The 26,082-nt window shown below is 39.2% G+C and overlaps 1 protein-coding gene across 1 annotated transcript in view; it reads left to right on the top strand.

Moving 5' to 3' along the window:
* Positions 1-26,082, top strand: part of NELL2 (neural EGFL like 2) — a 146,644-nt gene that overhangs the window by 9,106 nt on the left and 111,456 nt on the right. The window contains 3 exon segments of the mRNA XM_032687990.1: positions 11,323-11,473; positions 24,392-24,565; positions 24,674-24,770. Of these exon segments, the coding sequence (XP_032543881.1) occupies positions 11,323-11,473; positions 24,392-24,565; positions 24,674-24,770 (422 nt within the window).

The following is a 26,082-nucleotide window of genomic DNA, read 5'->3' as shown; positions in this document are numbered from 1 at the left end:
GCCTGAAGCAGTATATGTCCTGCATCATCTAAGATACTCTCAACAGAAATATGATAAGAAAGGGTACTTTAGCTTTTAATTTTTTTGCCTGGACAAATACCCATTACGAATGTTCACTCAGGTAGCTATTAGTGCACCTTAAAAACTTATACCAAACTTGTAGCAAATATGTCATTTAAGTTATGGTTCCATTGAGGAAGTAAATTTTTTTCCTTATTTTTCTTCCTCTTTAAACCATATTTTGGTAGGAAAAAAGTTGTAGCCATTTTCAACGTGAAAGAATTTTACAGTAAAATACTCTACTTATTTGTAACATTAAATAACATTTTGTTTACTTTTCTTTTTTGGTGCATACATTTTTTTGAGGGTATGTGATGCTGATGACTTCAGAGACACGCAGGCTTAGAAAACTGACTTTTATGTTGAGTCATCTCACGAGATGCTGCTTGCAACTTTGGGCTGTTGCAAGGTGCTAAAGCAACGGGCATGGTCTCTTACAAGACTAAAACAGACTTCTGAAGGCACAGTGTTCAAAAGGCTTTTAGCAGATTAACATTGGCTGCAGCAAAACATTGCTGCAATAGACTGTAATGTTTCCAAAGGAGCCATTATAATCAATATTGCTAGCGATCCATAACTGAGAACTCTTTTAGAGGAATTTGAGTGGCTATTTTCCTCTCTGCAAACAGAGGGAGTATAATAAGAAAAAGACCTCCAGTTGTAGAATTGCTCACTCTGTCAGAGCAACATTTATACAATTTCCCCAGCATAAATACTTATTGAAGTATAATTAGATGGTGGTAACATCCATATTGTTTATCCTAAAAAGAAGTGACATGTACCGGCCTTGACTCTATGGCTGGAAGTCCACCAGTCTCTAGATACAGCTATGTAATGATCCAGAAGGGTTCCAAAGGACCTTTTCTGGTTTTGCAGTCAATAATCTGTGTTTTAATAACTCCCTAAATACACATTTGCATGTTGTGCCCCAACTGTTCCAAAGGCACTCTTAAGATTTCCCGTGACATTGACTAATATGTCTTGAACTTGAAATAGAAGATTTGCTCAGCATCCATTCAAGGAAGAGGGTAGACTTGAGGAAAACCTTTTGTACCCTGTTCAGTGATGCTCTTTTTAAGAATCCCTGCATATACCATTAGTGTAACAAAAGCATACATGAATAAGATCTGGGAGGTTGAATTTTTTTAAAACTGAGATTGTGTCTGGGTTATTGCATTCACTCTGGGTTTCTGTATTTCGGAAAAATATCAATGAATTGCAGGGACTGAAGAGGACAACAGACCTGATTATACAGTAACAAAAGGGCTGACTTACTAAGAAAGCTTTCGAAAGAACTTCAGTATGTACAGCTTGTTCAAGCAATGACAAAAGTGTTGTATGATAAGTGTCTAGTATTAGAAAATTCTTAGAAGTTTAAAACGAAGGAATTATTTAGTATTCAAAGAGCTAGAGGTAAGAGTAAGGTAATGATACTGAGGATTTAAGATAAAAGGAGACTTTCACAGTGAACTGGTTTAGACTGTGGAATAGCTACTGAAGTCTTGGAAATCTCCACACTTTTTATTTTTTAGAAGATAGCATGAAATAAAATATCTAGGAAACATTAGCTATGTTGTAGTAATTGTGTTTCATTCAGTTAATACGCTAAGGATGGGTGGATGACCCTGTAAGTTTTTCTGTACTCTGGAGATTTAGGGTATTGGTGGAATTGCTCTAGTATAGAGAGAGATTTTCAAAGACACAAAGTAGCATCGAACACCTGATACTCAATAATGCAACTGGTGCCTTTGTATTCTCCTGAAACCTGTTCTTTGGTGCACTTAAGTATGTTTCAGTGATATCCAGTTAAAATAAGCCTACAAGAGCAAAGAAATTAGGGTTTGGAAAAATTTTATGATTTTAACTCATCTAAGCTTATAAATTGGATATGAGTTGAAAACCTGTAGCTGGTTAACCAGGGCTAGTGGGCACATTCATAGAAGCGTGGATTCCATTTATACCTGACTTGACAGAAAACTTCTTGCAGGAGCATCTGGACTCTAGTTCTCCTCAGCTTCCTTGAAGCCTCTGGCAATGGTAGCTCAGGTTCCCCATGTATTTTCTGTCCGTCTTCCCTGCTCATGGCTGAGTTGTGTGTAATGGTATTCTTTGGATCCTTCCTCTTTGTTCCCAATTCAAAACCTTCTAACCTTTCATTTTCCTGGCATCAATACAGATATTCTGTGAGTAGAGATTTTTCCAAGAATGCCAGTACAGTTGGTGGCATTGGTGTCCCCCCTCTACCCTCAGGTGTGGTCTCTCTGCCACTTCCCCCTCATTTTTGCTGCTGCCTAAATTCTGTCTACAGTTCAGTCTCCTGCCTTCTTCCCCTGTCTGCTGCTGTTTGCTCAGTCTACTGCTGGAGACCTGTGGCTAGCAACAAAGGTGTTGGTTGTGCCTGGCATGCTTCAGGTGTAATTTTTAGCAGTGGTGGCCTCCCTCCCCCTGCCATGCTGTGCTATTTTTGCTGTTAGGATACAGGTTTAAGTTTTCTGAAGCTCTCTGTCTGCATTGGTGACTGTTGGTGATTCTCTTGTGTCAGAAGTTAATTTTTCATGCAGACCACATTGTTGTGGTTATCTGTGAAATTACAGTGGATCTCATAATAATGTTTTCTTAAGCTCACCATTGTGTTGTGTGAAAATAAATCAGCACTAAAATTCTTTACGCTTTTGGTGAGCTGAAGGCAATTAGTCCTTATGTGGGCAAAAAATGCTTGTACCCCAGAAAGCCAGAAATGAAGGAAAACTAGGATGAGAGATTCAAACCAATGCAAAGAGGGAGAAACAGATTCTTAATGGGGGGGAAGAAAAGGTAAACCCTCCAGAGCATTCAGAAATGATTATGGTTGGGCTAGATCATCTGAAGGGCTCCTTTCCAGCCTAAATGATTCTGTGAAACACAGGCTGCAGGAGTTAGGTCCTCAGGAGCATCATACTGGTCAGAAAAGGAGGTCTTGAGAGAAAATGACTGAGCAGAGAGCATGAATAAGTCTTACTGACACTTGCACAGTGAGAACCAAGTGAGGGAGAGATGTGGTATGTTGCTGAGAGGGTGTTGGAATGTCTATACCAAGCATGGTCTTAATCCAGAGGTACCATGGTGGGTACTGATCTACAGTCTGTTACTGTATGATAGTTCACCACTGGAATGTGATATAATTGAGAATTTGAATTGTGTCATGTCTTCAGGGAGAAAGGTAGGTCATGTCATGCAGCTTGATCTACACCTAGCATAATCTGTTTAGATGGTTTATTATTCTCATTAAGTTTGTACTTTATTGTTTTAAATTGATTAGGCTTTGTTTACCTTCAGTAGCCTGCTTTTTAATTTGGAAAAGGCTGGCAACACTGCCTCTTCTTCCTATCCTCCCCCTCAGAGCACAACTTGAATAACTGTTAAAATCCTGACCATGCTATATGACATGGGACTGAAAATAAAATCAGTCTTTTAGTAGTTCTAAGGTATATCATGCCCTTATTACAGTACCAGTATGACTGGAAGGCAATGCATTATTTTTCTTCTGCTCTTCAATGTCCCAGTGTTAACAGCATTTCTTGGTGTGATATTTTTGTTTGTTGTTAGGTCAGTTTGACACAAAGTGCTTATGTGACTGCATGCAGCCAAGCATAACTAGGTGCATATGCCACAGATGGCAGCAGCAAGGAAAACGAGAGGCTTGATTTTACTCCACAGGTTTCAAGGTGTTCTCAAAGCAGCTTCTAGAAGGCTGCTTTGTGCCTGAAGGGAGCTCTGTGTGTGCATGTTTATATACACATATATATTTATAAAGCTACAGTAGCTGCTACCTTTTAAATGTAGCTAGAGCCTCTATTGAAATGAACCAGAGAGAAATCCCACTCAATGCTACATCTGTGTCCTTGTTCAAACATAGTAGGTTTTATAGTAGTATTGCTGTGAAAAACCTGAACAACATAATTCTAAGTAGCAGTACTTAATACTACCTATAAGGGAGCACATAAAAAGCATCTTCATAATTTAAAGAGGAATTAAAAATAGGGTTGAAATATAGACAAGGGGAAACTGATAATAATAAAAAAAAGCTATTGCATCATATAATTGATAATCTGGAAACTATAAATCACCAGAAAGCATTATAATAATAAATATATGGTGCAGAGCATACCATACAACACACATTTTTATTTCCTAGGAGTGGAATTTCAGTAACAAGAACAGAAGCTGTCTTTTATCTTCATAATTTTGTTATCATGTAATAGGTCTGCTCTGTGTAGCACCCTCTCTCCTGGTGATAGTATCTAGCATGATGACATAGTTACACTGCAAGGGATACTGTTTCTTCTGAACAAGGAGCAGAAGTTTTCTGTATCATGTATGCCTTTAGAAATTCCTGATAGTTCTTTTGTATGTGTGGTGCTTCCCCCTGTGATGATCTGTATGTTTCTAAAATTCCTTCCAGAAATGTTCAGGAGAGCACGTTCTCATTTTCTATGGTGGTTTGGTGGGAGTTGTTTTAGTAACAATCTAGTGTGGCAGGATCTGTATTGCTTGTTAGCAATCAGCTGTTTCAACCTCCTGTGCTGAGAATACAGACTTCTAATCTGGATTCCTACACATTTAAAATTCAGGTTTTTCTACAGTTAGGTTTCTTATCCTTTCATTTGCAAAAGGTTTGAAAAATTATCAGAAATATGTTAGTGTAGATACAGTCACTAGAACCTTTACTGTACTTATTTACCTCTCATTTGCTTTTTACTTACTGAATCCAAAGGTCATGAAACCCTTAGTCATGGACTCTATGTATTTTTGGAAGAGCACACCTGACTTTTTGAGGTGCAGCCTTTTTGAGGGCTGCTTTACATTACAGTACATGATTCTCTTTTATAATCCTATTGCAAATTCCTTCTTTGCTGAAAGGACCACAGTCCAAGGGAGGATGAGAGATGTCCAAGTGTCTTAGCATTGTGCTTTGCCAAGTTAAACCTGAGATTGAGAGAACCATGATAGCTAGTCCTATGATCAAATGAATGTTTATATAGTGGTGTAAATCTACCACTTGGGTAGAGCCCTTCCCAAATCTCCGTTCGCGAAGCCTAGCCATGATGATGAAATCTACCACTTGTTCTCTCTGCATCTACTTCTTTGTGTTGTATGGATCTACTAACCAAGCAAAGATGCTGTCTATGGCTGTTTGTGTTGTGCTGTTGACACACTGAGGCAAACCACCGCTGAAATGACATTTCCATGGTCTGTAATGCAGGAGAAGAATCATGTTGAGCAGCTGCACCCTTCATTTGACAGCTTCACTGAAGGAGTTGAATTCTGCTAGTGTAGAAGGTGGGTGGGCTGGAAGGAAAGGTCCATCTTCCCCATTCCACACAGTGCAGTCTAGTTAAGTACATGTGTGACAAAAAGCCTGATTTTCAAGATCATGTTAGTGGTTCGCCATGTTTTGAAAGAGTTTGTACTTCAGTGGCTGGCACCTCAACAACTGTTTTGTAGCCTCACGGGGATGCAAAGAGACTGTTTTAGCAGGGGAAGTCATATTAGTTAGGCTGTGGGAAGGTAAACTTAGCATCACAGAAAGATTCAGTTAGATGTGACTTTTCTTGATTTCTAGAAGCAGCCAGTCAGTACATAAGCTCAGAGGCTTAACCTAGCCACTAGAATAATTGCTCTCAAACTAGATTTGTGTCATGTCTTTTGCAGAATGCTTCTAGGCAGATTTCAGTGGTATCATTGTCAATATACAGGGAAGGCATATTACATTACAGCTGTACTTTGCCACAGTTGAATTTTCAAAGTCTATCCTAAAGAGTCATCCAAATCAGTGCCAGGAGCAGGCAGAAATAGTTGAAAGCTTGCTACCCCTCAGTTATCTCAATCTATCATACCAGGTAGAAGGTTTCCCCCCTGTTAAATATATTCTATTTTAATTTTATTTGCATAGTTGTTCATTTTTAATGTTCCTATAGCTTCAAAACAAAAAGTTAAGAAAGGAAACAAGCTTAGTAAACCAAGCAAAAATTCCCTGGGGACTTTGAACATGGAGAAGAAAACATTTCAAGCAAAGTACTTTGAATGAAATCATGATTATTTAGACAAATGCACAAACCATTCCCGATTACACAAGCAAGTTCAGTCCATAATAATGATTTGGATATTTCAGATCAGAAACACTGCAACTGACTTTAAGTCTAGGTGTTCAGGCTTCAGGCTCTCAGTACCTTTCCCTCCTCTTGTCCAGCAGTGGATTTGAATTCTTAGTTGTGCCAAGATGACTTTAAACACCAAAGTATGTAGCATGTAGGTGAGCCATAGTTTTGGTCAGAAGTGATATGATTACCAATTTTTGAGGATGAACAGTATGAAGTTGAATTGTTTTAAGCATGAGCAACAATATAGTTGGGGGGAAAATGTGTTCAGGGACAGGTCCTTCTTCTAGTCTTTTGTGTCAGTCTGTTGTGACTTGTGGGACTTTGCATATGGTTTGAAGTGGAGGAAGCTGAATGATACACCAAAGCTGTGGGTGACATTCGGAATAGAGCAAGCTACAAAGCAAAGGCAGTTGGAATCTCCCCAAATGGTGCGAGAACAAACTGACATTTCCCCTTGTTTTATTTGATTTAATGATTTGGCTTCAAGTCAGTTTTTGTTTCGATTGTTAGTTTCAACTGAAGAGCATTTTGCCCTCTTTCTTTTCTCCTTCACATCCATTGCATTTCTATCTGCATACATCCTTGCTGAAGCATTTTTTTAATGGAAATAAGAAGTGAGACACATTATGTCGTGGTGGTGTCTAAACTACAAGGGCATTACCACTTTTCTTAGCCTCTGGGGGGAAAACAAGATCCAAACCACTACAGTGGGCTATCTCCCTAAACAGTCTGTGACTATCCCAAGGTCCTGATCATTTAACTTGAGAGATTTGGTAGCATTCTTGCTCCTGGCACTTGTAAGTTTTTGTTCTGGTGAGACTAGGCTGTATCCAGTTTACAGGGAGCACTTGGGTACATAAAGGTCTAGATGCACCTGTTCGTATCCTGACATACATTTAAGTTGTAGTCCTAGTATTCACCTGTGCTTGGGAACTGACAGTGCTCTGGGCCCTGCAGCTTAAGCACACCCTTTGGGAATGGCCTCACATTGGAGTCTTACAGGTTAGTGTTTACCCTGTATCTTGTAGTCTTTTAAATTTGAGGTAGAACTGCAGCATCTTCCCCCAGATTCTTGCTGCGTTCCTTCCTACAGCCTTAGAGAAACCAACTCGGATTCATGTGGGTTTGGAAAGCTATAGCTGCTCCTGTTTTGCTATTCTCTCTGAAACGATTGGGAATCTATGAGAAGTAATTAAAATGTATAGAAAAGTAGCTCAAAATGTTTTATGAGCTGATGTTATGTATCAGTTCAAATAGCAAACAACCAGCCTTTCTGCTGAAGTATGTTAAGTGCATCACGTTTAGCAGGGTTTTGGTCTAATAAAGGCTGTTTTACTTCTCTCTGTCTTCAGTTTTCGTTACAGGAATGCAACTCCTGAATTTGAATGTACTGTGCTCTGCTTAAAACCTGCTACACCCTTTCAGAGTTGGAAAGATCTGGCTTTTGGATTGGCTTTGTATGTTGCCCCATTGGCTGGAGCAGCTTAGCCCACATTGATTACTTAAAAAAAGAACAATATTAAGTAAACAGTTGCCCTTTGTAGTCAGTGTGAAATTCCTATTTAAGAAAATATTAGCCAAAAATTGGAACTATGGGGAAGTGACAGAATGTGAATGTATGGCTTGTGACACTCATCTCAACTAGTGTAGAAAATGAAACAAAATTGAACCAGCCTTATTATATTTTTCAGATTCCTTTAACCTACAGCCCTTTTTTTTCACAAACCACTAGACTTTAATTTGGATAGTTCAACAAGCATACAGTCAGATGCAGAATTGATTTATAGATGCTGCTGTTAAAAGCTGATTATGTGCACATGAAACAAAGTGTGGAGCTCAGTTAGTTAGGATGCCTCCTTCAAACACTGTTCTGCAGGAGTCTGTTTTATAATTCAGTTCATACTGTATATTTAGCTTTGGATGTTCTTCAGAAACTCAAGAGCACATCCTTTGCTGAAACAAGTTATCCATTGTTTAATAACTGGTTTTTTTATTGTGGATTGGAAAACATCTATATTGAATGGCTTGTCCTAAGTCTTTCTGCTGTGTGATTTGGTATGCTGCTGGTGCTGTGTATGGAAATTTTCCTGCTTCCAAAGCTGCCTTTTTTTTTTTTTTTTTTTTTTTTTTTTTTTTTTTTTTGTTTTTTGGTGGTGAGGCATGGTTGGGCTAGTTAAGATTGGATCAGTTGCCTAATATGGTTCCTCATATGTTTACATGAATGCAGTTGTCACCACAGGGATGAGGAGAAAGCAATTAAAGGCTGGTGACAGCAAAGGATAAAACTGCTGCTTTCTGCAACACCCGTTTGCGCTGGTGTGACCTGTGGAATGACTCCTGGTGAAAGTTAGACTTGCTGTCTTGGTTATAGTGCAGTAATTATCATCTCATGGACATGACTGAAATGACAATGTCTGCTCTTGACACCTCCAGGAAACACTGGTGTGGTGTTGGTGTTTGCTGCAGAGCTCTGACTGCAGATTGTCTCTGAGAGGGGAAAATGCATCCCAGTAGAGAGGGTTGTTGCGAACACAGGCAGCAAGTAAGCTGTATTCTGAAGGCTGAGTTCCTGCAGGTTTTGGTGGTCAGTGGTTTTCTTCACTGAGCTTTCAGATTGCTTTGCAGTGTTAGATCTTAAAAGACCTCTAACTTGAGCAAGGAGTGAGACATGCTTTGAGTTTGGATTTTTGTTTCATGGTGTGGTAAAACCAAACACAGGCAATATTCTAGGAAAGTAAACCCAATATATATGTATCATGGCTAGAGACAAATTTCTCATTCAAAATAATAGTTCTCTCCTTATTTCTGCACTCTAAAGAGATTTATGCCTTTGGATTTATGTATTAGAAATCTTCATAGTATGAGGTTTTTATGTAACTTTTGAGAAACCACAAATTATTATCTGAGATATACCAGTTTGATTTTCCAACCTTTTTTCCAAGCTATCCAGTTCCAGTAAATTTTTTTCCTTGGGTGTTAAACTGATTACTAGAACCCAAATGTCAAGAACAAGCCTGAAGCATTATTTATTGAGCATAGCTGGTCATCTATCAAGCACCTACTGTTATTGTTCGAAGGAAGGAGGGATTTGCACTCTTATATTAGTGTAAAAAGAATGGATCTGATGGATGAAGGACCTTTCAGTCACCTTGCTTTTACAAAATCCACCTGGTGCCTGCCCTGAACAAAGAGTTTGTGCTTTGTAAGAGTAGTAATAATTGAAAAGGCTGTGTAGCTTGTTTGAGCAGCAAATATGAACTGACCTATTTGCAATACCAAAACTGAATGGCCATGTGGTTTGGCAATTTAATACTCTAGCAGTTAATGTGACAGTAATCTTAATATATAGGCTTCGAGCGTGATGTAGTCAGGTCTTGATGCTATTGTCTATGTACAAGAAGGTTATCTAAGGCCACAATGAATGATGGTAGGGTACCCAGATAAGGTCTGATAGAATAGAGGATGGAAAATTCTCCTCCAACCTAGTGATCAAATGATTCATGGTGACATGAATAGACCTCAAAAAAGATTCCTCTCCTGTGGGTGCTAAGGCAACTCTGTGTTTCCCCTGCCTCTCTCAGCACAGTGATGAGGACTGGGACAGCTCTGGAGAGTTCCATGTGATGGTGAAGATTTGTTTCCTTGCTAAAGCACAGGCCATCTGTAGTGCAATGTTTGCATCCCAGTAGCTCCAGTTGGAATAAAAGTGCATGTGGGAGGGGGAGATGGTTATTTATGTGTGAACTGGCCTTGTATAAGGGTAAGGGTGTTATGCATATACTTTCTTTCATCAGTTGCTAATGAGAATATCATAGGAATTTGGTAGAAATTTAGAAATCAGATTTTTTTTTTTTTTTTTTGTCTTTTGGATTCCCCTACGTGAAAAACAAATGAAATTCAGCCTGGTGTGACCCTGTGCAGGAGCTTGATTAGGACTTCAGAGTTGTACAGGTTGTTACATTTCTTAAATATATATTAAAAATATTCCTGGTCCATAAAAGATAGTCGACTCTTTTCTGTTAATGAAGAACAGCATTTTCATAGGTCCCGCTTAAAGAATAAAACTGTTTTAAGAACAGTGGTGTACACTGAGAGTGGTGTACTTGAGAGCTCAGCTCCAGTGCTGCCAAAAGAAGATCACCAGTTCTATTGCAGTTAACTCTACTGCTGTTTCTGAGTTAGTGTCCCCACATGGAGCAGATGGTCAAATTACTGTGAATTGATTTAGTTCTTACACGGTTGATTACACATGCTAATGAATTGATTTTGTGCGTTAAAAATGTATATTAATTTTTTTCCTGGTATAATGTATTATGGAAAACCTTGGGAATTGTTTTTCTAGCACTTGACATCTTATTTTGTAAATTATCTCTCTAGAGGTTTTGAGCTTGGGCCTTTTATTTTCTATACATGTTATGTAAAATTCAGCAGAAATATTGCTTCAGTCTTGGCTGCGTGTGAGTTTTTAAAACTAAAATATTTTGTGTTTGTCATTACTCTCATGACATTCTGTGCAAGAAGCAGCAACAAAATACCACACAACTGGAGTATGTAGTGATTAATTATCAATAATATGTTTTGAAATTTGGTGAGTTTTTAAGATAACTATAGAATTACTTAAAACTGAGTAAATTGTCCCTAAAGAGGTCTGCTCTTTGCTTTGTTTGTTTTTTTTTTTCCTTTTAAATCAGTTTATTTATTTATTTGTGTATTTGACATTTTTATAGAAGTCATTAAAAAGTTGCTCAGGTCGTGCTTCATGGTTTAGCCTCATATGTTCTTACTCTGTGCTTCATTGCCAGTGAGCCCATACTTTGGAGGAGATATTAAAGGTACCATGTGGGCGTCCATGGAGAAAGTAAAAGAATTATGACCCTGGCTCAAAACAAAACACCACCCTTCTGCAGAATAGAATAAGTGTCCTAGAAAATGTGTTCTCTTTCATTGATATGGCTCCTATTGCATGTAAAACTGATGTTTAAAATACTTTGGTCCCTACTTTTGCCTGTCTGTTCAATTTTGCTTCTCATAAATAGCTTGTTGTTTTGTAAGCTATTTGAATGAGGATATAAAGTAAAGTAAGATTTTATACTGAGTGTTTTTTCCTCTTGGTTTTTTTTAGATACTTCAAGAATTGTTAAGGCATCTCCAGAAACAGCTGAAGTCTTTTTTCAGAAGTTAAGAAATAAATATGAATTCACAATCCTTGTGACCTTAAAACAAGCCCATTTGAATTCAGGGGTTATTCTCTCTATTCATCATTTAGATCACAGGTAAGTACTGATACCTGTGTGCTGGCTAATAAAAGTATATGTATTTATGCAGTAAAAAAGTTGAATGTAAATTAGAGCAAAATTGTTGTGTAGCACATCATTTGCAAATATTCATAGTGTTTGGATAGCCATAGTGTGCAGATTCATAAAAATTCACAAGTTCAAATCAGCTAAGGGAAGGGGAACAGATGTTACTCTTTACGTGTCTCTTGCCACCAAGGGCATGAAAAGGCAGTTCTCTGTTGTCATTCATAACCATAAGGACCAGATGATCAGCTGGTATAAAAGCGTCATGTCAGTATAGCTACACCGATTCACAAAGCCTGGCCCTGTATGTTCACCTCTGCACCAGTTTAACACGGCAAGCAGTTTAAAAAAAGCAAAAAAAAAATCCTCCAGTTATGGGCTTATGCCTCCCCATGAATGACAGAGAACTTTACTCAAAATGTTTGCAGTGTTTGCTAGAAAACATTTCTTGGCCTCAATAACCCCACGCAGTGCTACAGGCTGGTGACAGAGTGTCTGGAAAGGTCCCCAGTGGAAAAGGACCTGGGGGTGCTGGTCAACAGCCAGTGAACATGAGCCAGCAGTGTGCCCGGGTGGCCAAGAAGGTCAATGGCATCCTGCCCTGTATCAGAAATAGCATGGCCAGCAGAACTAGGGAAGCGATTGTCCCTCTGTACTTGGCACTGGTGAGGCCATACCTCGAGGACTGTGTCCAGTTCCAGGCCCCTCAATTCAGGAAGGACATTGAGGTGCTGGAGTGTGTCCAGAAAAGGGCAATGAAGCTGGTGAAGGGTCTGCAGCACAAGTTTTATGGGAGTAGCTGAGGGAGCTGGGCTTCCGTGGGGAAGAGGAGGCTAAGGGGTAACTTTATCACTCTCTACAACTGCTTTGAAAGGAGGTTGTAGCCAGGTGGGGGTCGGCCTCCCAGGCCACCAGCAACAGGATGAGAGGACATAACCTCAAGCTGTGCCAGGGGAGGTTTAGGGTGGACATTAGGAGGAATGTATGCACAGAAAGGGAGATTAGACATTGGAATGGACTGCTCAGGGTGTCACCGTCCGTGGAGGTGTTTAAGGAGAGACTGGACATGGCACTTAGTGCCATGGTCTAGTTGACAGGGTAGTGTTTGGTCGTAGGTTAGACTCAATGATCTCAGAGGACTTTTCCAACCTAATTGATTCTGTGATTCTTTGATTCTGTGATCTTCTGTTTATCTGCATATCGAAATCTGAACTGTCTTACATCAATGGAAAGCATTTGTCAAGGTTTCTAGTTGAAATCAGGTCTGTGTTATGTGTGTAGGTATTTAACTGTGGATCTGTAACTTAGGTGGCACTGCTGAACATTTTGGGGCTCTTTTCTCTTAACTGTGAAAACTATTATTATTCTTATTCTAATGTTATAATGTTAGAGCTATGAAAATGAAGATAATAACTAGTTTGTGCCTTGGTGAAAAAAACTCCTGCCACCATTCATGTCCTCTTTATCTTATTATTTTCTCTTACAATTTTTCTGTAGGAATGTATGCTTTACGTTTCGTTTTTGGGTCTCCTTGTAAGCCTTTGGATAACCGAAAAATAAGAAAAAAACTTTTCTAGCTTATTTAGGCAAATAGTCACTCATTAGGTCAGATTTGTTGAAGCAGCTAAAGAACAATCTAATTGTGAATATTGCATTGTGGTTTTTGGGAGAATATTGGGTAGTCCATTTAAAAAGAAACTAGAAGAATTTGTTTTAAAAATTTAGATGTAATCTGATCCCTTAAAGTCAGGAAATATCTTCATTATCTTCAGCAGGTATAAAATTACTCTGAACAAGAGTATGGCCAGAAAGAACTTGTGGCTATTATATTAGATGTGCCCTTAGGCTTTTAATAAACACATTCTGTTCTATTCTGTGCTAGGATGTTCAGAAGTCTGTGTGCCATAGTAGAGCTTTTTCAGGTTAACTGTGCTAAAATAAGGGCTGACTTAGGTGTGGGTAATACTGGAATCAGGGTAGCATCTCTGAGTCTCCTGTAGTTATGGTTGTAATGTTTTTTTATGATCAATGAAAATAAAGACAAGAGAATATAGAAGTTAAAAAGAAACATTTGGATGGCTTACATTACATAGCTGCTGCTTCAGTTCTGGATCTCCGTCTCTGACCTTGCCCATCTCTGACCAGGGACTTGTCTGTAACAGTCCTTTAGTTCTTAAACAACTTCTTGTGAAGTCTTTGTGCACTCATCATAGTAGGAGAAGTAGCAATGCCAGACCTGGTTCCACTCCTTTGCCCTAGCTGATGTCAAAAAATGTTGTGCTAGTATTGAACTGCTGCCTGTTGGCTATATTCCTAGTACTAGCTCATACTTTTCTGCAATGAGGAGTTAAATGCTGGTAAGGAAGGTGACAATAACTGAAAGATATAGTCAGTTATCACACAAGTAACTTTTCATATGTTTTATTTTACAGAGGTTTCATAACAACTAATTCTAGGGTAAAAGAATTTCTAAGGTACGAGAAAATAAAAATGTTTAAGAAGTGGAAACAGGTATGTTTATTCAGTGGCTAAGGAAACATGTTTTTGAAAATAAAACATCCTCTTTGCATGGGTCTAGGGAATTCTGTGCAAATATGTTAGTTTACAGCAATTGAGAGCATTTCCTAAATTGTAGTTACTTTTTTTAATTTTATGATTTTCTTTATAGACTTAAAATAGTTTACATGATTCAGAATTTACTGACTCAGTCTGTGTTGTCTAGTTTTATGTGATTGTTTTTGTTCTTTTTTTGCTGGTTCCATTTTGAGGATCATAAAACATAAATACTTTCACTGAGATATGATCATGCAACTGTTTAAGGCTTTGGGTCTTAAGAAGTTGACAGGACTGGTCTCACAAAGTTTGCTCTCTAGCATCATGCTGAACGCTGTTTGTGCTCTGTCAGAGAGATACAAAAGTTCTTCATGTAAGTCTGAGGCTTGGGCATTTGCTGAGGCTGGGCTGTTGCTGTCACCACAAAAAGCAGCTCCTGAAATGATGTTCTGCAAATATAGTAATCTTTTCATACTCAATTAAATGGTTTTATTTTTCTTTTCCTAGCTGAGTATCAAAACTGACTTCCCATTTTATAACAATTATGCTTTTCTCTAGTATTTAATATATTAAAATATTTAAAAATAAACCTAAAGTGAAAGAATCCGAAACAATACTTTTAACTGTCTCTTTCTAACTCACTCATACATTTCCACAGATGTTGCTTTTTTCCCCTCTGATTAGAGCAGCCAAGGAGTTCGGGCAGTGGTAGTTTTGGGTACAGTGTGGAGGTTGATACTTTCAAAAAAAAAAAAAAAAAGCTCTTGTGGTGTCAGGGAATCCAAGTTACACGTCAGTAATACTTCAGGTGAATTTCAGGCAGCTGAATGCATCTTTTATATATGGCAGATTTATGTATGGCATATGTTTGAAAGATAGAAGTTATGAATGTTTTCTGAGTAGAAACAATGTTAAACACTGATTCCTGTGTGTTTGGTCTCAGCTTTCAGTTTAAGCTGTATTATCCTCCTCACTTCTGAATTTGTCTTACCTACTTCTTGAAGGAACAGTCAACAGAGAGATGATTTGAGTCAGCGATGGGGTTGTAATATATGTTAAATCTTGCTATTCCATCGTATATTTTCATTTAATCATCAGCAGTGGAGAGATATAGTAAACCTTTTTCTCCCTTAGTGGTTAGATGGCTTTATGTAACTAATGGTATATTCCTGTCTCTTGAGATACTGCATATTAGGGCCCTTAAAGCAGGAAACTGCAGGGTTGTAGTTTACTCATTCTTTCCTTTGATTACTGCTTTTTATATCCTGAAACAGAGCACTGAAATCAATAGAATATTATGGACAGCTATTCTCTATACTTAATTTGTACTTCTACTAATTTATTCACTTTCTGCCTTACTTAGCATTTGTTTTCACAGTGGTTGGTGTCTTCTGATTATCTGTTGTCAAATGGGCTGTACTGTACAGTAGTTTCAGACCTCTTTCAGTATGTTGGAGGAACTTATCTGTGACATTTTCTCTCTTACTGATTTATGTGTACAAGGAGATAAGTTGCCAGAGGTGAATTCCCGATGCATGAATTTTGTTTTCTCATTTGATCACTGTATTAAAATAGAGGTGGAACTGTATGTTCTCTGCATTTGACATATGAATATCAGTATTTCTGGACTGCAGTGCAAAGATTCCTCTCTGACACCACAAAATCTGCTGCAAACATGTTACACTGAGAAAAACTTTCAGTATTTACTGCTTAAGCCAATAATCACCACTTAAGGCAATAATTTGCAGAGCAGATGTTAGGTAAGACTAATATGGGATTCATTTTCAAACATTAAAGCTGTATGCAACTGTTCCTGGTGCCAAAAGAAGTAGTAGCTTATTTCTGCTTTTTAAACCACTCCATGATGTTCTTTGTTGGAAGAGTGGAGGGTTATAGCATTCCGTATTGTGGTTTTTTTGTTTTAAATCTTAGTGGCTGTTTCTTACTGGTCTGATGATAGTCATTAACCCTCTGGAATTTGTTCGTAACAATAAATTGCTTTTGAATTTAATTTCTGTAGTGATATAAACTTTTCTGGTATTAGTCTTCTATTCTTTTGATACAGGTTGCAGGTTTCATCAAAACTGTCAAAAAAAGGGGGGGTTTTTTTCATTCATTCACTGCTTTTCTAGTGCATGAGAAGATTCTTTGGCACAAAGGATTCTCTTTGTAGATACTGGCAGCTTGGTAGGGCTCTTTATCCCAAAAGAGAAAATTTCCTTGTTTCTGTTTGTTGGGGAGATTACTTCTATCCCCAAGTATGGAGTTGGATGGAAATACTTGTAAGCAGCAGTTCTGTGTTATACTCAGTTTAATGTCTTCATGATGTTAGGAATGACCTATTTCTTAAGTGTTGGTTATGAAAGTTATTATAAATTTGATTGACACCATGTCACTGTTGCTTTGTTTTTTTTTTCTTTTTCAGTTTACTTTATACTCTGTGACAAAAAAAATATTACCAATAGTGTGTAAATTCTTGTAATGCATGCACCTTGAAAACACTATTGTGTAACTTTTTTTAATCAAGTGAGGCCAGTCTGTCCAATGTAAATCATCCAGTGCCAACTAACCAGGGTGAATTGGTTGAGAACTTTTTCCAGAATGCTCATATACACCTGGAACCTCTTACTTGAATTGAGACTAGTGACAGACCTTTTTGAATAAGAGACAAAAGATTATTCCTTCCTAAACCACCACTGAAATAGCTGAAATGTGAGTTTTGACAGATGCTGTTATTCTTCTGCTGTTGCTTGAAAGGCTTTCTATGAACAAGTAAATAACAAAGAAAACTGTATTCTTACGGGTAGGAAACGAGAGAAGTTATGTTGAAAGTGTCTTTTCTTTTACTAATGCAGACAGTTGCTTATTTTATTTATAGTCCTCTTACTCTCCTTGAATAAACTTTGTTAAGAAAGGGAAAGAGAGGGATGGTTTGTGCCATTTGTTTTTATAGTGTTTGATCTGAAAAAGTTCTTCCCTCACTGATCTTTTTTTTTTTTTTTCCAGTAGAAGGGGAAGCTTCAGATAGGCAAGACTGATATTCCTGGGACTGTGTGATAGTGAGAACAGAATGGAAATAAATATCTTGATAAATGGGGTTAGTGAGAGAGATGAGAGGGATGAGAGCAATTGCTCAAAGGCAAGAATTAGTGTTTAAAAAAAACATTTTCTTGTTTGGGAATTTGATTTCATATCCATGGCTCAAACAGGAATGATGTGGACAATGTGCTGTAATATCAGGTTTGAATGTTTCGAAGACCAAGCCACTTTTTACAAGAATAGAATCATAGAATTACAGAATCAGCTGAGTTGGAAAAGACCTCTGAGATCATCAAGTCCAACCCTTGATCCAACGCCACTGCAGTTACTAGACCATGGCACTAAGTGCCACATCCAGTCTCATCTTAAAAACCTCCAGGGATGGAGAATCCACCACTTCCCTGGGCAGCCCTTCCAATGCCTGATTACCCTCTCTGTAAAGAATTTCTTCCTTGTATCCAAACTAAACCTCCCCTGGCAGAGCTTAAGACCATGCCCTCTTGTCTTACTGATAGTTACCTGGGAGAAGAGACCAACCCTCACCTGGCTACAACATCCTTTTGGGTAGTTGTTGAGAGTGATGAGGTCTCCCTGAGCCTCCTCTTTCTACTCTAAACAACCCCAGCTCCCTCAGCCTCTCCTCATAGGACTTGTGCTCCAGTCCCTTCACCAACCTCGTTGCTCTTCTCTAGACCTGCTCCAGCACCTTCCTGAACTGAGGGGCCCAGAACTGGACACAGTGCTCCAGGTGTGGCCTCACCAGTACTGAGTACAGGGGAAGAATCACTTCCCTGGACCTGTTGGCCACACTGTTCCTGATCCAGACCAGGATGCCATTGGCCTTCTTGGCCACCTAGTTTTTCTTGCTGTGCTTTGAAGAGCTCGGTGGGACCTCAGTTCCTACTTGTGGCACCTGGCTCCTCCATTAAGTGCTGTGCGAAGGCTGGCTGGGAGCCTTGCCTTCTCATCAGCAGTAGCATCAGAGGGTCTGGGATATCTTGTTCTTGTTGCAGCCAGGGACTCTTGAATCATAGCACTAAACTCAGCAGAAGCTATTCAGAGTCTGCGAGGGGGGGAAGATTTTTCCTCTCTGATTTAGAAGCAGAGCTGACCTCAAATTTTGCGAAGTAAGCAGAGAGAGATCTCTGAGGTGAGAGGCAGGTTCTTGACTTCAGAGCCAGCAAAGGCTTCCAGACCACAGCAGTCCCACTGAAATCAGATGAGGGGCTGCAAGATGGTGATAGAAACAGTATCTTATTGACATCCATTTTTGTCCCATGTGCTTTATTAGTTGAATCAGGTACAGACACTGAGGGGGACACTGATGGAAGGATTTGAACAGTCTCACGTGTTTGTTTCCTAGCCTTCACTTTCATATCACGTTATTGCAACCTCACTCTCCTAGCTGCTCCCTTGTCCTGTGGCTTCTTTCTGTCTGGGGAGAAGGTACGGTGCTAGCAGTGCAGTAGTACTTTGTGCAGGTGCATGTGTGTGGATAATATCTGTCTGCCCTTCCAGTCATTTCTTGCCTGGTTGTTCTGTCCCATGAACATCCCAACGAGGAGGGTGTTCCTCCATGCATGTTCCAGTGCCTGAGCACGTTAGGAATGCACTTCCCTCCTCCTCAGTTGTGCTCCGTAGCTATCCAGTGCAAGGAGCAGTGTTGTGCTGGAACAGAGCTGAGTGGCTGACCGTTTTGTGGTGGAAGAAATAACAGTAAAAGAGATGTAAATGCCAGAATGATCAGTAGCTCTCTGGCTAGTGGGGCTTGGAGGTGTTTTCCTCACATGGTTAATCTCCACTCTGCCTGATTTGGAGCAGGGGACTTGGTTTTTTTCCATCTGAGACAAGTGTCCTGAGGAGAGTGTCATTTCTGTTTGTCTTTTTTTTTTTTTTGGCCCCACTTGATGAAGTGGTGATGCAGCTTTTTGGCAGTGCCTGGCCAGGGCTATGCTAGTAAACCAAACAGTACCCAGGCTGGAGCACTGGCCTACTGTTCATTTTGCATAATTGTTAGCATCTTCCTTGGCACGCTTTTGTCTCCCCTGCAGATGATGTCAGGGCAGTTTGTGGAGCGGCATTGGCTCCCACCAGGCAGTGTGGAAAACCCCACCAATTTCAGGGAAAAAGTGTGAGAGCGCACCAATATGTGTGTGAGTTGTAGTGGAACACTGCTGTTCGTATTTATCTTCAGGGCCAGGGAATGGGCCTTACTGGCTTAATTTATTAATACAGGCATGGGGCTTGACAACAACTTACTGAATTTAGATTTCTCTTGTACCTGACTGGTTTTTATTGATAATATGAAAAGCCTCATCAAGTCTTCCTGGGAGGCTGGTTTAACTGTCCTATTGTTTGTGCATTCTATGTTAATATGGGTAGTACCCTCTTCTGATTTTGAGCTCTCTTCACTTGGGTTCTCTGTTTCATATAGGTAATAACCATGATTTTAAAGAGTCTTTTAGAGAATCTCTATTTTTTTCTCTCTCTCATTTTAGCAAGCATTTCATCTAGACCCCGCAAGCTTTGCTGTGATAATGTTTCTGTCAAAAATTTGGTTTTAATGAATGGATCAACATTTTTGAACAAAAGTATCCTAAGTCAAAATTTGTATCTGGCTCTAAAACTGTATTCAGCAAAAGAAAGGGACAGAACTGGAATTGCTGGCTTCCTGCCCACTGTGTACTTGCAATAAGTTCTACCGACTTATCCAGAAAATAAAGACCATTTTTTAATTTTTCACTCTCTGGCAAACTGCCAGTCTTCTCTTGCCTGGGTAGAACTCTAGATAGTCAAGGAAAAGGCAAAGCCAGTGAGGTCAAGAAGTAGTGTAAGAAGTGGGAACTGTATTTTTACAGGTAAAATGAAGGTTACTGCTTGATATTTCATATAATCATAGAATCATTTAGGTTGAAAAAATGAGAATCCATCTGGGGATATTTTGATACCATGTTGTTCTAGGGAATGCACCAAGCTGTAAAACTCCTAGTTAATGTTTCAAAATGCTTAGTGTTACTTCCAAATAGAAGATAAGGTTCACATTCCTGACTACCCAGTCATCATACCATGGAAACAGCAAATAATGCGTTGCTGAAGTGGTAGTGGTGCTGTGTGAATTGCTTTTACATCTTCATAATCTATACCTAGCAGAATAAGTTTACTGCTATTGTAGCCATAGTTTGCAATGAATAGGGTCTACTGAATAGGATCTCTTTTTTTGTTTGTTTTATGTAATTATACCTAACAAAAAACCAGAACTTTCATATAAAAATCTTCAAATGAAGATATTTTTATATGTAATGGAGCTACGGATTTAATTTTTTTCTTAAGTACATATTCGTCTTTAATTTTATTGGTGTTCCTTTTAATGTAGATTGAAGAACCATAAAGAACTCTTTTAACACTATACCTATAACTTTAAAGTAGGAAAAGTTTAAAAAAAAAAATCCAAAAAACGACCCTGTAATAATTAATAAGCAACAGACATGATATCTTGCCTTTAGCTTCTAAAATATTGTCTGCGTGCTGTAAAATGAAATGAAATTATTAGTTGCCTGGAGTAAGTGCGGGCAGTTACACTGTGCATTTGTTGTGTGAGCAAGGATGCCAAATGAACAAGTGAGCCATCAAAGACTTGGTCTTGCCAACGCTGGCTGTTAGCTGGAATGGCATTCTCCCTCTTGTCAAAGACTGATACTGTGTGCAGCAGGACCACCTGGTGTTTCACCTCCTAAATCTCTAGCGTTTTGCTGTACATCCTGACTCCACAGTCTCCCTTGAGCTGGTCTGTCACAGCCCAAAGAGCAGGTCCTGCCCAGGCTGGTTGTGATCATGTGCCCTTTGCCAGGATGGTACATTAGAGCTGATCTGTTGACAGTTGAGCAGATCTGCTGACTCCAAGCTCTTATGCAGTTACAATAGATCAGTGCTGTGCAGCAGAGAACACATCATTGTTTTCTGTCTCAAATCCCTCTGGGGCCTTTGAAACAGATTTCTTCCTCATACGAAGACACCTTCATCCACAGTACGTAAGGGATCGTGGGCTGGCTGGTTTCCAAGCAGAGTGGCTGATCTGCAGTGGTGGCCTTGACTGCTACCTTTGCAATGATTGTGCATGCATAGAGTGATCTATGGAGATGTAACAACCTTTTTTTCCAGGTTGGCATTTTCTTCTCCGCGGTCAAACATAGTAACACCTAAGCATGTATGATCTCCCTCTGAAGTTAATCAGTTTAACCCAATGTGTGTGGGTTTTTTGCAGGTTAAAATCAAATACCCTGGTATTGATTAAACAACCACAGAGATTATGGACATTAGAAGTGGGGAGCAGGTTCTGCTATTGTGTTTCTCATTGGGGTTTATTTTTTGCTCCAAGAGCTTTTTACCTTCTGCAGCATAGAACAGCACCTTGGAGCTTGTTGGAAGAAGCATCAGTGACATTTATAATGGGACATCTTTGGCTGCTACTCTCCCTGTGATGAGTGGGCTGTGCTGGGCTGGTGTGGACAAGGAACCAGTGACTCAGCTGATGAGGTTCCCCTGAAGCTTTTCAGTAATGAAATTCTTGGCTAGGAGAAGACTGCAGTACAGTGCGGTTATTGTTTCCTTTAAATAGTCATTTAGGAACTGAAATCACCCTCTTTTCCCTCTCAAATGATTAGCAATCCTGAGTGTAGAGAGAAGTGTACAGTATTTTTGTCACCAGAAATGAATTTTTAAAACCCAGGTGTGTTTGTTAATGCTTAGTATACTTTCTCAAAGACTCTCAAAACTTTGGAAAGCGTGCACCCAAGTGTTACAGCCTCACAGACGGAACAAGAAGCCTCACTGCGAGCAAACTTTGCGTTTTCACCCATAATGAGTTTGTCAGTGCTGAGGCTTGTCCTATCTCCTGAAGCTCATGAGACTGAGATAGAGCCATGTAAGTCCAGGCAGTTAAACAGATGTAGAAAAGTGGAAGAGCAAGCACAGTATTTTGTAAATAATTAGGTGGAATTATCACTTTCACTTTCCTGTGTTTCAGCATTATGGCATTAGTTCAAGCTGAAAGCTATATTGTTCTGGCTATCATTCACTTGCTTTTCTCATTGTGTTTTGTTGCTACCTCTACAGATTATTAATAAACCATAAATTATTCTCCTACTAATTCTCCTAATGGCTATTATTTTCTTTTTCACTTTGATGCATATTTTCTCCTTTAGAAGGGAGTTGTATTTGTTAGTTTACCAAATGGAAGAACAAGAGATTGTCTGTGAATATCAAAACAGTGCATTAATCACCATTAAAACAAAACCCCAAGTGTCCACAGTTTTTGCAGAACTTTGTGTCGGCAGATTTCCTTGCTTATTACAGCATCATCGATTGTCAGCATCCTCTCTCAGCAGTTTTTATTTTGTGAAATTTGTACAGCAATGTCTTCTTTTTATTGGCAAAACCATGTTTCATTCATTATCTTACCTGCATAAGGGACAACACGAGTACATTCTGTACCGACTGTGTGTCTACAGGTGTAGTTTGTTCCCTGCCTGCCTGCATCTCTGTGTGCCAGCATCAGTTCCGTCATTGACTTCAAATGAGTAGGTAGCTGTTGGTTTTACCAGGAAGCCTTTTTCAACATATCCCTGCCTTTCATTTTCCAGTTTGTGTCTGCGACTGGATGGAGACACTTAGAAGTTGCTGGAGGAGTCCCATTCTATAATGTTCCCCTTCTCTGTTAGGTTGGGAGTGACCTTATTTTTATCCTTGAAGCTTGAATTATGAAGGAGGTTATTAAGTTGACTGATATCCTGCCATTACTGCCCATTTTTTTTCCAGCCTGGCCTTCTGTTAGTTTCCACTTCTTGCCAATGCAAAAATTGGTTTTGGGCCATGAGAAGGTAAATTGTCTCAAATTATAAAATTTATATCTGAAATTAGTTAACTTCTTTGCTAATACTAAGGATGAAGAAGAAATTGTCCTTTGCTGGATTTGCAAAAAAATAGTTGTTTTTGTGCTGTTGCCAGGCATGTTCCACTGTGAAACACTGTGAAGGAAGGAGAGCTGTATAGTGAGCCCAACCTCTCTTCCTAGGGATAATGATTGTACAAGATAGTTTTGATTTGGTCTCAACTTCACTCCTCAAAACTGTACTCATTATCTTGTCTATTCCTTAATATAGATAGCCTGTTTAAGTAAATGACATCACCCTGGAACATGTGCACTCAGATTACAAGCCACTGTCATGCCTGATTGCAGATGTAACCGCAAAAATAGACAAAAATGAACTGTCCGTTCTCTCAGTTGTTGTGTATCTCACCACATACGTTGTTATTTTCCTTGTTTTTTAGCTGTATGTTATGTATGATTTTTAGAGAAACTCCATTTTGTTTTTCCTTTCCTGTGTAAAAAGTATTTTCTTGAGGGAATTTTAAAATGAGAAGCTTACTACTTTAAAAGACAAATGGTTTGTCAAGCTTTTTCCCAGAAGAGTTCCAACATGCAAGAGACCAGCCTGTCTAAGAACTGAGTTTGTTACGGAATGCTTTTAAAATTAAGCTGCTAAAATTTCACCATCAAAGCTTGAATTTGCAATCTGCAAATCTTGTGAAAGGTACACTTATTTTGGCACAGCTGCGCTGCTGGGTTTTTACCATATATATACATATTTACATATATATGTGCATACATATAGAGTTGTATGTATACACACACCCACCTCACAAATACACGTACTTATTTAACAAAGCAAAATATGTACACATATATATAAATTTTTCTGAAGAGTTAGCATTTATTGATTTGATGTTTCTTTGGAGAAATTTTATTACAAAAAATAAAAGGAGATGTAACAGTACACATGAAAGCAAACAAAGCAGTATTCAATCTCAGTCCTACTTCCCCTGATTGGTAATTGCTAATGATGTCCCTACTGCAAAACTTGGGGTTGTCTTTTATGCATTCATGCCTTCAGAGTATCCTTACTGTGCTTTCAGGATATGAGGCAACTATTCATAATAGCATAATACTTGCAATCAGATCATGTTCTGGAAAATAATATTGCTAGAAGAAAAACATTTTGGCTGAAATCTTATGTACTTACCTGTTGTAAGTTGTTACCAGTTGTAACCTGCTATTATTTGTCATTGAGAAGAAAGATGCGGTGGAAGTCTGAAAAGAGTCTGCTTTTGTCTTTGTATCTCCTTGCTTGTTTTTCTCCCTCTTCTAAGTAGTTCCTGCATGATGATGAGAAGATGGCTTATGTAAAATGTTGCTGTGCTGATAAAAATGATCCATGACATGATGATGCATTTATGATACAGGTACCTGGAGCTGGAAAGCAGTGGTCATCGAAATGAAATCAGGTTGCATTATCGTTCAGGCAGTCATCGCTCCCACACAGAAGTATTCCCATACATTTTGGCAGATGATAAATGGCACAGACTTTCCTTAGCAATCAGTGCCTCTCACTTGATTTTACACGTGGACTGCAATAAGTAAGTAAAGAGTGTTGTTTTACAAGAATTTGTCACACTTTGAATATTCCAGCTCTGGGTAAATTGAATGATAACATCTTGGGACTATACTTTTCCTTTCCTTTTCAGAATTTATGAAAGAGTTGTGGAGAAGCCTTTCATGGACTTGCCTTTGGGTACAACCTTTTGGCTGGGACAGAGGAATATTGCACATGGTTATTTTAAGGTATATATTCCCTGAAAGGAAAGGAGTGAACTGAAATAAAATGATTAAGGAATTGAAGCATCTTTCATATGGTGTGAGGCTGAGACAGGTGGGATTGTTCAGCCTGGAGAAGAGAAGGTTCAGGAGGTATCAGGGGAATTTTGTTAATGTGTATAAATACCTGAATTTGGGAGGGGTGAAATGAAGGTGAGGGATCCAGACTCTTCTCAGTAGTGTCCACTGAAAGGCCAGGAAGCAATAGAAACTGAAACACCTGAAATTCCATATGAACATAAAAAAACAGTTCTGCTGTGGGGTTGGTCACAGTAAGACTACTGTGGAGATATTCAAAAGCTCTTTAGAAACAGTCCTGGGCAACCTGGCTGTGGCTGATCCTGCTTGAGCAGTGGAGTTGGAGTAGATGATCTCAGGAGATGCCTCCCAACCTCAACCAGTTTGTGCTTCCGTAATCATAGCACAGTTCTTGTCTCGCTTTTGAATTGCCCTTTGACCTTTGCTATTGACGAGCAGCAAGCTGGCTACTAATTATATCTTAATGACTAAGCATGCATGTAAATGGGATCTATTCTTCTGGTGAAACCATCCCTTTCCAGATATCATAGTTGAATTTCATGCTAAAATTTCCCTAAGTTCTTGCCAACATGCAACTCTTCAGCTGTGTAACAGACATGTAGTTTCTCAGCATTCTGCAAGCTTTATGGAAGGATACCCATCAAAATCTGTTGTAGTTTAACCACAGCTGGCACACTCTTGCTCACTCCTAACCTGGGGGGTGGGAAAGAGAATCAGAAGCATAAAAGTTAGAAAACTTGTAGTTTGAGATAGAGTTTAATAGGTAAATCAAAGCTACAAACACAACCAAAGCCAAACAAGGGATTCATTCACCACTTCCCAGGGACAGGCAGGTGTTCAGCCATCCCCAGGAAAGCAGGGCTCCATCACATCTAACGGTTACTTGGGAAGACAAACACCCATCTCTCTGAATGTCCCATGCTTCCTTCTTCTAGCCCCAGCTTTAAATGCTGTGTGTTACAGCATATCATCTGGAATATGACCCCTTTTTTGGTCGGGTGGGGTCAGCTGTCCCAACTGTGTCTCTCCCAACTCCTTTTGCACCACCAACCTCCACGCTGGTGGGTCGGTATGAAAAGCAGAAAAGGCCTTGTTCCTGTGTAAATTCTGCTCAGCAATAGCTAAAACATCCTTATGTTATCAGCACTGTTTCCAGCACAAATCCCAAACGTAGGCTCAAACTGTGAAGAAAATTAACTCTATTCCAGCCAAAACCAGCACAAAATCATTAAGGATTGAC

The sequence above is a fragment of the Chiroxiphia lanceolata genome, chromosome 5, assembly GCF_009829145.1.
Source record: "Chiroxiphia lanceolata isolate bChiLan1 chromosome 5, bChiLan1.pri, whole genome shotgun sequence".
NCBI lineage: Eukaryota > Metazoa > Chordata > Aves > Passeriformes > Pipridae > Chiroxiphia > Chiroxiphia lanceolata.
This window is presented reverse-complemented; position numbering and strand designations above follow the sequence as displayed.